Source organism: Zeus faber, assembly GCF_960531495.2.
Source record: "Zeus faber genome assembly, chromosome: 12".
Classification (NCBI taxonomy): Eukaryota; Metazoa; Chordata; class Actinopteri; order Zeiformes; family Zeidae; genus Zeus; species Zeus faber.
Genome location: NC_137196.1, coordinates 18,235,509 through 18,251,562, shown reverse-complemented (window position 1 = coordinate 18,251,562; position 16,054 = coordinate 18,235,509). Strand labels below are relative to the sequence as shown.

At 47.7% G+C, this 16,054-nt stretch overlaps 2 protein-coding genes across 5 annotated transcripts; one reads left to right on the top strand and one right to left on the bottom strand.

The window, feature by feature from the left end:
• Nucleotides 1-173: 173 nt before the first annotated feature.
• Nucleotides 174-8,161, top strand: LOC307237644 (polyhomeotic homolog 3; the record flags this gene model as incomplete). Its single annotated transcript, XM_080010401.1, has 14 exons — nt 174-335; nt 856-1,023; nt 1,280-1,369; nt 1,459-1,608; nt 1,773-1,862; nt 2,121-2,358; nt 2,858-3,462; nt 3,546-3,669; nt 4,010-4,113; nt 4,386-4,518; nt 4,958-5,069; nt 6,423-6,561; nt 6,887-7,157; nt 7,998-8,161. 14 exons carry the CDS (start codon nt 174-176, stop codon nt 8,159-8,161), a joined length of 2,550 nt encoding a protein of 849 aa, XP_079866527.1.
• Nucleotides 8,162-9,356: 1,195 nt separating this feature from the next.
• Nucleotides 9,357-15,600, bottom strand: dapk3 (death-associated protein kinase 3). Of its 4 annotated transcripts, none has more exons than XM_080011615.1 (10): nt 15,468-15,600; nt 14,415-14,484; nt 14,053-14,158; nt 13,052-13,412; nt 12,151-12,280; nt 11,913-11,961; nt 11,796-11,822; nt 11,442-11,594; nt 11,105-11,150; nt 9,357-10,973 (listed from the first exon to the last, which is right to left on the bottom strand). In XM_080011615.1, the coding sequence occupies exons 3-10, from the start codon at nt 14,112-14,114 to the stop codon at nt 10,437-10,439; spliced, it is 1,365 nt and encodes a 454-aa protein (XP_079867741.1). In that variant the 5' UTR covers nt 14,115-14,158; nt 14,415-14,484; nt 15,468-15,600; the 3' UTR covers nt 9,357-10,436. The 4 variants fall into 4 exon arrangements, with proteins under 4 accessions (XP_079867741.1, XP_079867738.1, XP_079867739.1 ...); XM_080011612.1 differs by lacking the exon at nt 15,468-15,600 and adding an exon at nt 14,954-14,988; XM_080011613.1 differs by lacking the exon at nt 14,415-14,484 and having other exon boundaries at nt 15,468-15,569.
• Between the last annotated feature and the right edge of the window lie 454 nt (nt 15,601-16,054).

Sequence of the window (16,054 nt, the reverse complement as noted above, 5' to 3'; positions counted from 1 at the left end):
GGGCTACAGCTGTCGAGTGACAGAACATGAAGTAAAATATCGTTCCTCATAAACCCATGGACACTTTCCAAATTTTACCAGACCGGAGGGGATCTCCTCCTTTGGAAAACAGTATTTTTTTTTTTATAATTTCTCCACAGTTTTCCTAGAAGTGTTTCTCTGTGAACTCTGCGATGGAGAAGCAGAGCCCAAGAGAAAAGGAGCCAGAGAAGCCTTCCATTCCTGCCACATCAGGGGTGGTCACCATGGCAACAGTCAGCTCCGGCACCCCTCCCACAGCCCAGGCGGCGTCTACCTCCCTGAGTGTTGTCCCATCAGATAGGCAGGCGGTCCAGGTACAGTTTCTATTTTTTGGACATTGTCATACTAGATAGGTGGGTGTTCTTGGTGAAATAAACACCCCTGCTTTAGCTGTAAAGCAAGTCACTGTGTGTGGAGTCTAGACGCTTTGATTATATACAAGCGTCGTTTTAGTTAGCGGAAAGGAATCTTCTGTCAGAAGCTACGCCACACCTGTCTGAGAAGTAGATAGTGGATTTACTAGAAAGACAGTCCAGCTAGGACATTAAATCCAATGGGCTGTCTGTGTTTTCAATGGCAACTAAGTTGAGTTTAAAACATGGGATCATAATTTTACAAGATAAAAAAAAAATGGTCATTCATAATGTCACTTTCATGACCCTTACAAAATGGTTCCAATGGATGGAAGATACAGAGTGAAGATATTGGTGATATTTTTTTTCCCAAGTGAATTTACTAAGCATTTCTGCTTTCTTTCATAGTAAACTGTAATGACAGTATCCTGACTGCTGATCAAACTACATAGTGGTTACGATGGTGATCCCCCCCTAACAGGTGATCCAGCAGGCCGTCAACAGGCCGCAGAGCATGGCTGCTCAGTACCTGCACCAGATGTACGCCGCCCAGCAGCAGCACATGATGCTGCACACCGCAGCCCTCCACCAGCACCAGCACCAGCACCAGCACCTACCCCACCTGCCCAGCCTGGCCACCATACAGCAGGTAGTAAGATCTCAGGGTGTGTGTGTGTGTGTGTGTGTGTGTGTGTGTGTGTGTGTGTGTGTGTGTGTGTGTGTGTGTGTGTGTGTGTGTGTGTGTGTGTGTGTGTGTGTGTGTGTGTGTGTGTGTGTGTGTGTGTGTGTGTGTGTGTAAGCACGAATGAATCAAACCTTTGCATGACTGTAAAAAAGAGAAAATTCGATTTTCCTTTCACACCGTGACATGATCAAGGTGGATTTTTCTCTTCAATATTTCTCAGGCTTCGATCATAGGTCACAGGCAGTCGTCCTCACTTGCTTCCCCGTCCAATGGGAGCATGAACCCGTCAACGGGTGTGTCCAAAAACTCTGTGAGTATTATTGTTTGGCGCATTCCTCACCCGGGCTCCAACCAATCTGGAGGCTCAGAGGACAAATCTCTCTCTCTTGTCCACTCTAGATCACTCTGCCAGCCCCTCCAGTAACTGCCCAGCTGATTGGCCGGTCCCAGGCTTCTAGCTCCGCCGGTGCCATTTCCCAGCAGGCAATGCTGCTGGGAAATAGACCCACCAACTGTAACCAAGCTCAGATGTATCTTCACACACAGATGGTACATGCTCGTTTTTGACTTATTGTTTGCACTTTGCGGCTGGATTGCTGATGCTGCCCTGTGTGCAAGTACTCCCTATCGTTTTTGCTGACCCTTCACATTCACCTCAACTGACCCGCCTCTCCCGTTCCTTCGCCCTTTCCTTCCCACGTTTCCATGGCCAGCTCATCCTGACCCCTGCAGCCACAGTGGCTGCGGTTCAGTCAGACCTCCCGGCTGTAACTTCCTGTTCCTCTTTGACGCCCTCCTCCAAGGTACAATATCCACCTGGAGACAGATGATTATAGTACCATGCATGTCAACGCCTCACCGTGAAGCTATACCACGCTCATCACTTTGGGAATGTGATTTTTGTTTTTCTTCCGCAACGCTGCATCAAACCTTCGCCCCGTGAAGCAAAGCTTAACTAAGCCGCTATAACTGAAGCTTAATACAGTCCAGCTCCTAGCCATACGGTAGACAACAAACTCCATTGAACAATTTCCAAAAGGAATTCCTTCTTGTGTTCTCAGGTCCAGAACCTGACCGTGTCTGCCCATTTACCCGGGGCTCTAGCGGCAGCGCAGAGTGTCCTCTTACGGCCCTCTGCTCAACCCCAAGCCCCCTTCCCTGCCCCCTCCAAGGCCAAGCCCTCCGCCAGTCCCCTCAAAGCCGGCCAGCAGACCAACATCTTAACAAACTGTGATGAAACTGACGTCAGGCCCGCTGGCGTCTCTACGCTTACCTCAGGTCCCCAGACCAGAACCTCACGTAAGATACAAAGCCTCGTATTCACAGATACTCTGAATTGTTAAAGACGAAAAAAAAAGCAAACAAATCACACAGTGGGCATATGTTTTGAGACTTGTTGTGTTATTGATGTTCATGTGGGAGATTTTTGCAGCATCTGTTGTCTTTTTTCCTTGAATGACTAACCTAGATACATTTCCCAAGCTGTTTTTTTTATTGTTCGGGATCGACCACAGAGCAAATTCTTTTGATCTCTCTCGATGTATCGTAGGTGTTTTCAGGTAGAATTTCACAAAAACAAAATACTGACATCGAAGCGAGTCGTTCTTTTTACCAAAGTACAAACAGAAAATGTTTTCAGCACCTAGTACTGGGCTGCTGAACTATCCTCCGGCTCGGTTTTATTTAAAGTGCCTTTGGAGTATTGGGAGCTTGTGGCTTTGTTGTCCTTTTTATAGCTCACTTCGTAAAAGGGATCGTAACTTTCATGTTTGTGTTTATGCTCGCGTTACCATTACAGCGACCTATCCTCCGGTCAGGTCCCATGCACTCGTCACGCAGCCGCAGCCTTGTCTTCCCAGCCAGCGCGGAGCTCAGCACCAGCTCTTCCTTCAGCAGAACACTGGAGTCGCTCCAAACCACAGACAGCTCCAGCCCATCGCCCTGAGACTGGCCTCCCGGGGAATCAGCGCTGATCCTCTTGCGCTGTCGTTCAAATGCCCGGCCGCTCCTCCCTCCGCAGCCGCCGCCGCCGCCAAATCTCCGCCCGGCAACAATGCTGGAGTGAGCTCAGCGGCCAACGTTCAGCCGCAGCCACCTCCTCTGGTGGCGGCTCCTCAACGGCGGACATCTCCGCCCGTGGTACAGAGCCAGACCCAGCCTCCGCCTCCTCCACCGCCGCTGATTCTCCCCAGGTTGCCCCAGAACCCCCCGGCCTCCCTCCAGAGGTTGTCCCTGCACTCGGTCCGGGCGCTGGCCGTCCAGCCCGGCCGGATGGTCCTGACGGAGGGGGAGCTGCGTGCGGCCAAGGCTCTGGTCCAGATGCCCTACCAGAACCTCCCTCCTCCTCAGACGGTGGCCGTGGACCTAAAGGTGCACACGGGCAGGAACACCAGAGCTCCCTCGGTGAGTCCTTACGTTGTTCTGCTCGGGTTTTTGCGAAAAGCCACCCCGTGCAAGGTCTAATCTGCGCTTGCTTTGCATTTCAGTCAATACCGGCGTGCAAAGTGAATGGACTGAACACGGAGGAGAGGAAAAAGGAGTGTTTTCCTAATCCACAGAAAGCAAGGACCCCGACGCCTCCCACGGTGCCTGTTAGAGAAGGTGGCACCAGTATACGTGATTCTGCTGTTTGAACATGAAAATAACAGAATAGAACAGAATATAAAAGAAAATAATATCTATTGTCATGTGCTTCGTTATCTCCTCCCCTCCCGTTCTCCAGCTGTGACTGATTTGACCTGCATCACGTCGGCTCGCCCAGCCAGCCGCTCGCCGCCTATGGATGATCCCTCCAACACCAGCAGCAGCAGCAGCAGCATCAGCAGCACCTCTCCTCCTCCTCCTCCTCCTCCTCCTCCTCCTCCTCCTCCCCCTCCTCCCCCCACTCCTCCTCCTTCTCCTCCTCCCCTCCTGTCTCCCGCTGTAAGGAGTCTTTGCGTGCTCCCCCCAGCCACAGCCAGCACCCCGGGGAGTCCAGACAGCCTCCTGAGACCGCACATCCTCACGCACCTCATCGAGGGCTTCGTCATCCGCGAGGGCCTGGAGCCGTTTCCGGTACGTCCTCTAAGCGGGCGACAGCGGCAGCGCAGCGGTCCAAAGCGCTTTTGGGGGGGATTGGAAGAAAGTAGCGGTAGTTACACTCACATTTTGGCATGAAATCTAGCTCTTTTGCCAGGTTACAGTAGGAAACAACCACTCTGCTCAGTGGGGCACGGACCACTCGGGGTTTCTGAGTGTGATTCTGAGTAGGTTTTTGGTTATCGTTATTTTGTGATATAGTTGTGCTCCTCTGAATACACCCCTTTTGTTTAATATTTGCACACCAGCAGGCCGCGCTTCCTGAACCCCAGGAGAGACTGACCAATGGGGATACAGCGGTGGACGACGACAGCCCAATTGAGGCCGAGCATTCCGCTTCCTCGGACTCAGACATGGAAAATGATGCTCCGACAACAGATGGTGGGAACACTGTGTGTCTGAATGTTTACAAGTGTGTGTGTGTGTGTGTGTGTTTGTGCGCGTGGAGTGGGGCTGGTGTGGTTTGAGCGGCCACACCTGTCTGGGGTCTAGGTAATTGGGCAGCCAGGATCAGAGTGGCTGCCTACCTGTTGCCCGTTGGTTCGTCCTCACGAGAAACAGGTAAAACCCCCATCCCCACACACACTCCGGAGAGGAGCCCTTGTCATGACACGCTGTCCATCTGCTCCTGGGCTTATTCCAACTAGCCCACTCTCTACAATAAACTGGCGTGTCTCCAACCCCGTCATCTGTGCCTCTGCCCGGGAGGTCCCCGAACACGCCCCGCTTGGGTGGCGTGTGGCAGGCGAGAACCGCCACGGTGAGCATGTATACCTGTGTGCGCGTCCGGTGTCTGACAGCTGGTTCCCCTAAATTGCAGAGCCCAGGGAGCGTGTGGCAGATGTGCTGCAGTGCGAGTTCTGTGGAAACAGAGGCTACGCTCACACGTTCCTGCGTTCCAAGCGCTTCTGCTCCATGACCTGCGTCAGAAGGTGAGCCGCCTGCACACACGCCCTAACAAGAATGCGTCGATGGAAAAAAAAAAAAAATTGATGGATAACACGCGCTCTGACCGACAAGCGGAGAGCCCTTCATTCCCTAAACCACCAGATCAGAACCTCAATGCCTTGGGCGTAGATTGGATGATTTCGTTGGAGTAGTTGTTTCCTACGGGGACAGCAAATCATCTATGAATAATAATAATTCAATAATTCAGATTTGAACACAGAATAAGGCACAATCCATCTTGTCTGCTACACCTGCTTGGCCAACTGTAGAGGTTGTTATTTATACTCTTTGCCTCGTGTATGAATATGTTTGTGATTATGAAGAGAATATGAGTATGAATATTCACTTTGCTGTAAAAATCTGTCTTGTAAATATCACTCCGTATCACTCCATGAGATCGACCATTTCCCTTTTTGAAAGCCATTCAAAAAGGCAAGTTCTTCATCAACCCTTGAGCGAAGAGCAATTTATTTTTCTGAAACTTTGCCTTCTTCTGATCAATTGATTTTTTTTTTTTTTATATCTTGCTCACTTGAGGTGGTTTGGATATTTTTTCATTGAAGGAGCTGTCCCTCCTTTGTGAACGTTCATCCATATCGACAGTTGACTGGCCACAACTAGCTACGCTACTTTATGATATTCGCCGCGGCGGCCTTTCACTTCTTGCACATGCCCGTTCTGTTCATTCTTGCCAGGAAAGCTGGAAATGGAACAATGGAAACGGCGTATTGGCGGAGCACATGCATAACACAAATACACTGTTTCTTATGCGCCAACTAAATAAATATGGGATGAATTTGAAATGTGGGATTTTTATTAACAAAATAATCTCACGGATTACCACGTCAAAAAAAGGCCTTTATTTCAAAGCGTTTCTTTCTTCTTCTCGTTTTCTCTCCCGGTTCCCCAATTAATTACCTCGCTTTCTCTCTAGGCCGTACAGGAACACGTCATCTCGCGTCTGGGTCTAATTTATCTCAATCCGTGTCACAGAACGAAGTCTAAGTGCATAATCACATCCAGATTTCTTTCGCCTGGTCCTCTGAGCGGGCATCAAAGACGGGGGTTGTATTGAATCCAGATGCAGGCTGTGAGCGAATACCCTACAGCCAATGCCTGTCGGACCGTCCTCATCCACTCTTCCAGGGAATACTACATCAAATGAAGATTAAGGGGCTTCAGGAATGATCGGTATCATGTGGTGTTGGAGGAATTGTACAATTCTTGGCGGGAGCCGTGGTGGGATCAGCTGCCCCGCGAATTTGGAGGCTTGTAGTTTCTTTCTCCGAGTCGATAGCTTTAGCTTCGCGTTTTCTTTTTCGTCCCATCCCGATTAGGTTCAACGTGAGCTGTACCAAGCGCATCGGCGCGTTGAGAGCGGACAGAAAGCGGCAGTGGGGCCACAGGCCCGTGGGGCGGCGAGGCCGACCCCCCGGCAGAGTCAACGGAGCCTCCAGAGCACACTGTGTGGAACAGGTCAGAAAAGCGTCCACGGCCCCTGACCCTTAAGCCGGGTGCAAGCTCGGTCTTAAAACAGGTGTTTCTACCGGGCCGGGGAGGGGCCACAAAGACATTCTATGATTTGAGGCTCCAGCCTTGCTAATCCTGGGGTGCCTCAGAATTCACATTCATGTTTGCGAGTAGCTCTGAAAATATTATTGAAAATAAACGCATCTGTGTATTTTCTGAGTCACCCTAGTGCTTCACTTCAGCGCATCATGCAAATATTATTATGCTGTCCACGCTCAATCCTTGAATCGTGAACAAAACCTTGACTCGACTTGTGGTTCTGCCTCCCCAGGACGAGGGCTCGTTCGGGTTTGAGGAGCCACCCCGGCTGGGCTCGCCGGGGACGGAGGCCGAGGAGCCTCTGGCTCCGATGACCACCAGGGGGCGGGCGGAGAGACAGAAGGCGAGGGAGAGGGAGCGGGTGGAGGAGGAGAGGGAGACGGAGCGAGAGCGGAGGGCGACGGCGACGCGCAGCGCTTCCGACGGAGAGGAGGGAGAGCCCTGCGCCCAGCCGTCGGCGTGGAACGTGGAACAAGTGTTCTGCTACATCAACTCCCTGCCAGGTACAGGGATAGTCACTGGACTGTATGATCGTTTGTGGAAGTGGAAATCCGTAAGATTGTCTGTGTTGAGTGGGTTACACTATAAGTCCCGGAATTCCATTCGAAACAACAGATTTTTTGTTTTTTTTCCAACATACCGATTTACCCTTTGATAGATGATTGAATTTTCTTGGTTTCATCCAAGGGTTCTGGGAAAGGCGGACCCTGCCGCCAACAATGGAAACAGCGTATAGAGGAGCACATACGTAACGCATTGAATGGCTGTTTCTTATAAAGTGCCATCTTAAAAACGTATCGAATATGTTTTTACAAAATCATCTTACAGATTACCACTTTAATCTTGTAGCCAGAAATCTCACTCCCACGTCGTTTGTGAGCCTACACGTTTAACAGGCAACCTTTGTTAAATATAGTTTGAAATGTATGAATCAAATTACAGGTTTTGGGTTTTTTTGGGGGGGGGTTTCAGAAAAAAACTGAGAATGCTAATTAAAATTCATTATAGGTAATGATTATTCCCCAAGAAAAAATTGTAAAAAATATATCTTATTGTCATGAATATATGCCAGAATATCCTGTTAATGTATATCATTTTGCATAAATTGCTCATCAATCCTGAAAATGAGTGAACATCCATTACAGTATAAAAAGTGTCACGTGATGCAACAAAGCTTGTGGTGAGCACTGCAGCAATTTAGCACAATTCAACATCAAGAATGTTTTGTTTTTGTTTTTTTTGGAATATATAAATTATTCATTGCAGTAAATAAGCCCCCAGGGCCATACGCATTCCCGGGGAGTTAAAAAAAAAACAACGGCCCACGCTCTCTTTCTCCGCAGGCGGTCGGGATGCGGCCGCGGAGTTCCGCTCCCATGAGATCGACGGACAAGCTCTGATGCTGCTGACGGAGGACCACCTCGTGGGCGCCATGAACCTCAAACTGGGCCCTGCACTCAAACTCTGCGCCCGGATCAACTCTCTGAAAGAGCCGCACGCTGTCTAGCGTCTGTACTTCCTCCCTGATGGTTTTATTTTTATTTTTTTATTCCCATAACAAGACTGAAATCAACACATACGGATGCATTTCGGACGTTCTCCACCACAAGAGGTAGGGTCCATGCTTGAAATGAAAAAAAACAAAACAAAAAAAACGAAACATTTTTCCTCCGTTAAAAGACTATTTACATACAGAGGAATGGTTGGAGCAGGGTCGGTTTAGACCAAAATCACCTCGACCGAGACCACTGCCAAGAGTGTTTTTATTTTATTTTTTGTAATTTTTGCATCATCTGTTGCAGCTGTTTATTGCAGTGGAGATACATTCCAAAAAGTCAGTTTAACGCCGTGATGAAGGGTTCTCTTGTTAAATCCCCTGGCATTCCATTGTACTGACTCAAGCTTTTTTTTTTTTGGGCTAAACACTAGTGATGGATTAAAAGTTATTTTTTTATCATTTGTAAAAAAAATAAGCAAAGGCGGCAAACAGAGACACCAACGGGTCATTCCACTCACCGAGACGTGAATTCAAGGACCGCCTTTATAAATGAAAAGTTTACAAAAACGTAAAGGTATCGCAGAATTTCATACGGATACTCATTTACCATATATTATGAAATTGTATTGATTTTGGTAATGCTGGTTATTTATTACTGCCATACTTAATATATAAATAAAGCCATAAAATGTGTGCTGTGTTTGTCGATGTTTTTGAGCAGCAGAGATCTGAACATGTCTGGATACCAGCAGCCACAGCTAGCCTTTAACTTGATCAAGAAGTAGCTCATTGACTGCACTCAAGGGCACGCAAGCAGTAATTATAATAAGTCATAGTCTAAGTCTTAGTAATCAAGGGATGGGGGATTATTTACTTATTTTCTTCACTGGTTTTGCTATCTGGCTTCAAAATGACAGCGTTCGGGTCATGAGAATGCGGGATCCCTTTTCCAGTTCCATGATAACCATGAACCATTAATGAAGAGCTATTATTACCATCCACAAATAAAGAAAAAGCTACAGGCTACAATCTTTAATTAAAAAACACTTTCACTACGGTATGCCTCACAAGACTTTATTACATATAATCTAAGTAAAGAAAATGGATATCATGCGTCAACATCTTTGGAAAATTTAAATGAATATTCCTGTTAAAAACAAATTAAATCAGGGGGTAAAAAAAAACAACGAACAAACAAACAAGGATCGAGTTGTGATTTTTTTTTATTCGACACAAACCCAGAGAGTATATTGAATTCTCAATTTGTTTGGAGAAACTTGGTCAAAACATCATTTGGAACACTGCAGTTCTATTAAGTGCAAGGGAATAAAGTGTTCTACTGAAATGTAATATGATGAAATATAATACACTTTTTCTAAACATGGGAGAATGAAGAGGCGTAAATATAGAAAATGATGGAATGTTTCAAGTGTGTGCATATGGTAATTAAAAATAAATGAACACAACAAAAAGCATGAAAACCTCCAGTTTGTCAGAGCTAGTTTCCATGCAGTTATTTTGGTATACAAGGCTTCTGTGCAAAGTTGTTGGGTTTAAGACGCTGATCAGTCTCCATGTCACAGCGACGCAACATGTAAAAAAATTGATGAATACAGAGGCAATTAAGTTTATCTATAGCTATACAGGCACTGCAAAGATGGTTTGTACATTCCAAATATTTCCTGAATACGACGGGTTATAGTTTAAACCCTCATTGTAGGCTTTCTATCCCGGAACAGGAGCTCCTAAAAATCCCCGCCAATCAAAGCTGAAATACGTATTTGTACCCTGAATTGTATGAGAAAAAAAAAGAAATGCTGGATATTGTGGGGGCGGGTTGTTCCCTCGTTAAACAGCTCGATGCGACAACACAACAGTGGACATGTCGGACTTTTTAAAGCATTGGTCTAGTCTTTTAGAACATACATTTTAGGAAAACCGTTTGCTCTGGCGTGATTCCAACCACGGACCAACTGCATAAACAGCCAGTGCCACTTACAAGAACCTGGAAGCCAGTTCATCGTGCCAATATAATCGCAATGACATTATAAATAAATGTAGAAAATGCTGGATTGGGCATCATCATGACACTCTCCCGCGCTAACGTGGTTGATAAAGGGGAAACTTGTCTAAACGCTGGTTTTCTCATACCTTAAATTTTTTCCTCTACGATAGCTTTGTCTATAGCTTATGGTGACACTTCTCCTGCATGACCCCCACGTGCACAGATGTGGGCAGGAGGAAAACATGAAGCGTGTCTTTGCGGGTTCGGAGGGAACAGGGCTCAGGGCAAGCTGCTGGAGCCCAGGCCGCCCTTCTCCAGGCCGATGGACCTGACCAGCTCCTCCACCCACCGCACCTCCGAGGCCACCTGCTCCGCCAGGACCTCGTAGCGGTTCTCCAGGCGGCCGAACTTGCGCTTGAGGGCGTTGGCCGCCAGCATGGCCGTCCGGGCCTCCTCCTGGCTCTGCCGGCGCTGGGCCTGGGCGCGCTGGAGCTCCAGGCGGATGTGACCCAGGTCGCTGGAGATGCTTTGGTTCTCCTCCTTGTACCAGCCCTCCTTCTCCTCGTAGATGGAGAGCAGCGCCGCCACGTCGTCCCGGCACGAGCGCTGGTTGAGCTCCAGGTCCCGCAGGCCCTCCTCCGCCGCCGCGATCTCCTCCAGCACCTGGGAGAAGCGCTCGAAGTTGACGTAGGTGTTGTTGGGCGGCATGCTGGAGTGGGACTTGATGGTGTACTCCTTCAGACGGGTGGTCTTCAGGCGCCGGCGCTCGGGCTTGCGCCCGCTGTCCTCCTGGCGCACGTTCCTCCTCTTGATCACCTAGAGGAGGGATGCAGGAGAGCAAGGTTTAAGGATTATACATTCAGCACTGTGTGAGCGCACGTTGGTCTTTGCTACTTTCACGTAACCGGCCCACAATCCTCAGGAAGTCGACATGGAAAAATACTCACCTTGATCCACGGATGCTCGAGGCTGTCGTCAATAGTCATTCTCTTCCTGCGAACATAAGTGATATTCCAGTGAGAAAATACTCAATGAAATATCTCCCTAACAACATCTTTGGAAATATAAGGTCATAGAATAAAGAGTTAGGATGATGTATTGTCTTCACAGTATCAAACAGTTAATGTCAGGTGCCTCTACCACAGTGAATAAAGTAAAGAAGGTACAGTGACGCACTAAAGCAGAATCAACAAACGCATGACATCCATGCTGAATATGAATCATGGTTCTACTTTTAAATGATTCCTTTAAAAGAAAATTCCTGATATTTGAAGGCACCCTTACTTGGGATCCTTGACCAGCAGTCGACGTATGAAGTCTTTTGCCAGCTCGCTGGTATTGCTGAAATATTCCTCGTCAAAGTCGTAGTTGACGGCCGATATGTTGGCCAGGGTCTCCTGCTTGGTCTCTCCCAGGAAAGGTGAGGCCCCGCTCAGCCTGGGGTAGAGAGCGCGCAATTTAATTGGCCTGAATTGTTAAATTGGGAATTTATGTTGAGAGCGCTGCCTTTTTTTTTTTTTTTTTTTCTATTCCGGAAGAGAACAAAATGACTGTGAATCCATAGTTCAGTAAGACAGCTGAAGTGACACACACACACACACACACACACACACACACACAATTTAAAACAGTACTCACAGAATGTAAGTGATCACTCCAATGCTCCTGCAGATAGACAAAGTACTGAGTCTTAATGGTGATCGTCATAGCGATGAGAAAAATTGTTCTGTAGTTTGAAACAACTTGAAATCTCACCACATATCCGCCTCCAGTCCCAGTGGCTCATAATTGACTATTTCTGGTGCTGTAACACAGAGAACATTTTTTTCAAGACAGGTGTAAAGATCTTAAGGTAAGGGTCTTATGGTAGTCCATCTGTAAAGCTCAACAATGTAAAACTGTCACGCCTTCAAAAGCATATCCCCAAAAGCAGCGTGTATTGGTTGATTGGAATATTAAATGGATATTATGTATTAAGGGGAAGGATTCCTACCAACGAACTCTGGTGTTCCGAAGATGTTCTTGAACTCGTTCCCTGCCTTGATCTGGTGAGCAATCCCAAAATCAATCAGCTTGATCCTGGGGTTGGGGACATTCTTATCCAGCAGCATGATGTTCTCAGGCTGGATGGGAGCAACACATTGTAAGAAGGAGAGGAAAGTAAATCAAAGGGCAAACATGTGTTCCCTAGAAATGTAAGACACCGTGTTTGAGCTTTTAACCATTTTCAGAGGTTCTGAAGCACCTCACTTTAAAAGCACTCGTCACTCCATTAGCAGTTCCTCGATTAAAACGATGAAAAGAAAGCAATGCAGAATTCGGTAAGCCTTTTTGGAAACCCTTCGGGAACATTAAAGTACCTGAGAATCATCAACATCGATGACTCGTGAGACAATGACAAACGTCCACACCGACAGCGTTTCAGAAAATCTCAACAAAACAATTCACATTAGCACGCCGGGCCAATGTCATAAAACTTGATGTCACACACCACCAAAGAACATTAGGAGCATGCACACTGAGCGTCTTCTGGAGCGGCGCGATCATAATATTCATACGAAAAAAACTGTATGGGGGCGAGTGCTAATGTTAGAGAGATATTTACATTTTTTAAGGCACTGACTACACGTAAACAAACTGGTCATCAGCCATCGCTCCTAGGTTATTGGCGTATGCGCAAATTGAGGTCATAACGTCAGAGTTTTCAAGAAGCTATTTTACTCATCCACACAAATACACAGAAAAAACAAAGAGTTTTTAAAAGTCTCTGGGCCACACACACACACACACACACACACACACACACACACACACACACACACACACACACACACACACACACACACACACACACACACACACACACACACACACACACACACACACACACACACCTTGAGGTCGAAGTGTGCAATGCGTTTGAAGTGCAGGTAGTGCACTCCGTCCAGGATCTGCTTGAGGAACTGCGTGGCTTCCTCCTCGGTCAGTGACTCCTTCTCTGCCAGGAAGTCGAACAGCTCTCCCCCGGACACCAGCTCCAGGATCAGGATCACGTCCGTCTTGTTCTCAAAGATGTCGTGCAGCGTGATGATGTTGCTGTGCTGGATCTCCCGCAGGATGTTGACCTCCCGCTCGATCTCCTCGCGGCTCACCCCGCGCCGGCTGGACGACAGGCGACGCTTCTTAATGAACTTGGCCGCGTACTCGCAACTGGAGCTCTTCTCCTTGCATTTCCTGACGATGGCAAACTGTCCGCTACGGGGAGGACATTTCAAAGGATAATACACCAAAAGTATTTTTAGATACACTGGACGGTGAGGGATGTGCAGCATGTAATGTCCACAAGGGCCTTGCACACAGTCTGAAATGAATAGGATCCGACTACAAGACTCACACACAACAACGGCGACTATAAAAAAAAAATTCTTCAAGCAAAATGATCGGTCGGATAGTAAACAAAAGCCTGTGATGTGCAAATTCCCATGGACTCAACAGTGAGCGATAAGAGAAATGTGCTTAAGCAAGTGTTCTACCATGTATTGTTTAAACGCCTCCAATAATCCAAATCCCCCTAAAGAAACACACTCGACCTCTGGAGAAGCCACACAAGGGTACATACAGCAGGGGAGGGGAGAGCACATTGAGAGGCAGTGATGTCATGAGTTTGCTGCATTACCGCAGGAAAGAAAAGAACACTTCTATGTAAAGATAGGGAGACGGGTTAACTCCACTGCAGCTCTGATATCACTGAATAACCACACGGTATCAAATGTTTTCGAGCAAGAACCCTCAAACGACCAAGGAATGCGTTCACAACTGTGGCGCGTCGCAAAACAATCATTTGAATGAGCTCATCAAAGCTGTACGGCACACATAAAATCTTGAAAAAATGTACCTCCCCAGCTCCTCTCCCATTTCATAATACACCTCAACATCCTCTTGCCGAAAACCAGCCATTGTCTGCCGACGGGAACGCTGATGGGGCAAAGTCTTGAAGTTAACTGAAGTGGAGAGAAAAATACATACAAAACACGTCAGGTATATTGAACAGGGTAATAAGTATTGACTCCCATCACACGCCGAGTGCGATGGGAGTCAATAGTAACGTGGTGCTGTAACGTTGTCATGATAATACTCGACCATTTAAACCGGGGTTCTCTATAGTCTAGCCTGGTGTAGTACAGTCTAGTCCTTATTTGGGCAGTCAACACACACACACGCACACTGTGTTTTAACAGCAGATCTCTGCATACCAACCTTCTGACGTCACCCTCGCCCCACGGCAGCTTGCAGGGATTAAATTACAGTGACTGGGAAACTGATAGATCTGGCGACAAAAGAGTTTACACCTGAAACACGCACATTTCGCGAGAGAAGACACAATGACGAATGACAACGAGTGTGACGACGAGTGTGTCCATTAATTCTAAACCCCCCCCCCCCCCAAAAAAAAAAAACAAAAACAAAACACAAGCTCGGTAAGATGCTGAAAAGACAAGACTATACGGACTCGAATGTCACACACTGTCCTTTCCTGTGGTCGGGGCGGAGGCTTTTTAACGAGAAGGGGAAAAACTAAAACCGCCGTAAATACACGCGAACTTCAACCTACGGAGCTGGCGAGACGATCTGCGCTCGCTGCGGTAGCTACCGTAATGTGGCTAGCCGCTAACGTTGGCCAGGCTAGTCCGTTACTGTAAAATAATACTGTAAAAACCGTACACGCCTCACGACGTTGAACTTGTGGTGGCCAGAATGTATTCTTATGTCTTCATTTCGAAGAAGGAAGTCGTTACCTGGTAGTCGGGTACTTACTTCGGCGCGCCTATGTGTCGCGCTGCATTCTGTACGATGCCCGGTAACGAAACGGGACTCGTCGAAACGATTCGCTCGGAGCGAACGAATCGCTTTAAATGAGTCGGACGTCGGGAGACACTCCGGCAAAGAAGTGGATCTTCTGCTCACGAAACGCAAACAGTCACCGAGGACTAAGTTAAAGTCAAAGTCAAAGGAAAAAAAAAAAAAGGAGAAAAGCCAAAAGGCATTTTTGCACGAGTGCTACTGAACGCGACACACCGTGCGCTCCATCAAAATAAATAATTCGGACAGAGGTTTAATTCGTTTTTAGATTCACAGTTTCTCTGACCTGACAAAAATGAAATATTTCAAGAAAAATATTGGGGATCCGTAGCTTGCGCGCTTTCACCTATATCTATATCGACCATTTTGTCAGAATCAACGTTTTTCTTGTTTTGTTTTGTTTTGTTTTGTGTTGTGTTTTGGTTTTTTTTAAGCGAGGACTCCGCTGACCTTCGTGACTCGCGTTGGGTCGCCGGGCCCCCGCCGCCTCCTCTCGCCGCGAAACCGAGCGAATCGAACGCACGAAAGAGTCGGAGAACCGAGCGGCTCTCTCTCTCGCTTCTGGGGAGCGGGCGACGCCGTCACAAACCGAATCCCGAAAGACGGGAGAGCGGGGCGCGGGCAATGACGTCATGCCGAGGCGAACGCGCGTAGGCGGGCCCAGCGGGGCGGCGCAGGTTCGGCCTCGGCGGGGATTCAGCTGAAGCCTCGCGGGGCGATGTCCGGTCCTAAACCCTCATACAAGAAAGTGAGGAAAATGAAACAGAGATGAAACACATTTACATACGAAATATAAAGACAGCGTGACGAATAAAAGCTTTTGAGCCGGTTAATGCGGCAAAACAGAGTTCCCTGACCGGGAATCGAACCCGGGCCGCGGCGGTGAGAGCGCCGAATCCTAACCACTAGACCACCAGGGACTTCGTCGCCCTTCCCACACGCGCACAAATGATAAGGGGAATCCAGGTATTGTCGCAAAAGTTGTCGCCATAAGAAGCGACTCAAATTATCAGTCATTATATATGAGAATCAGGCTT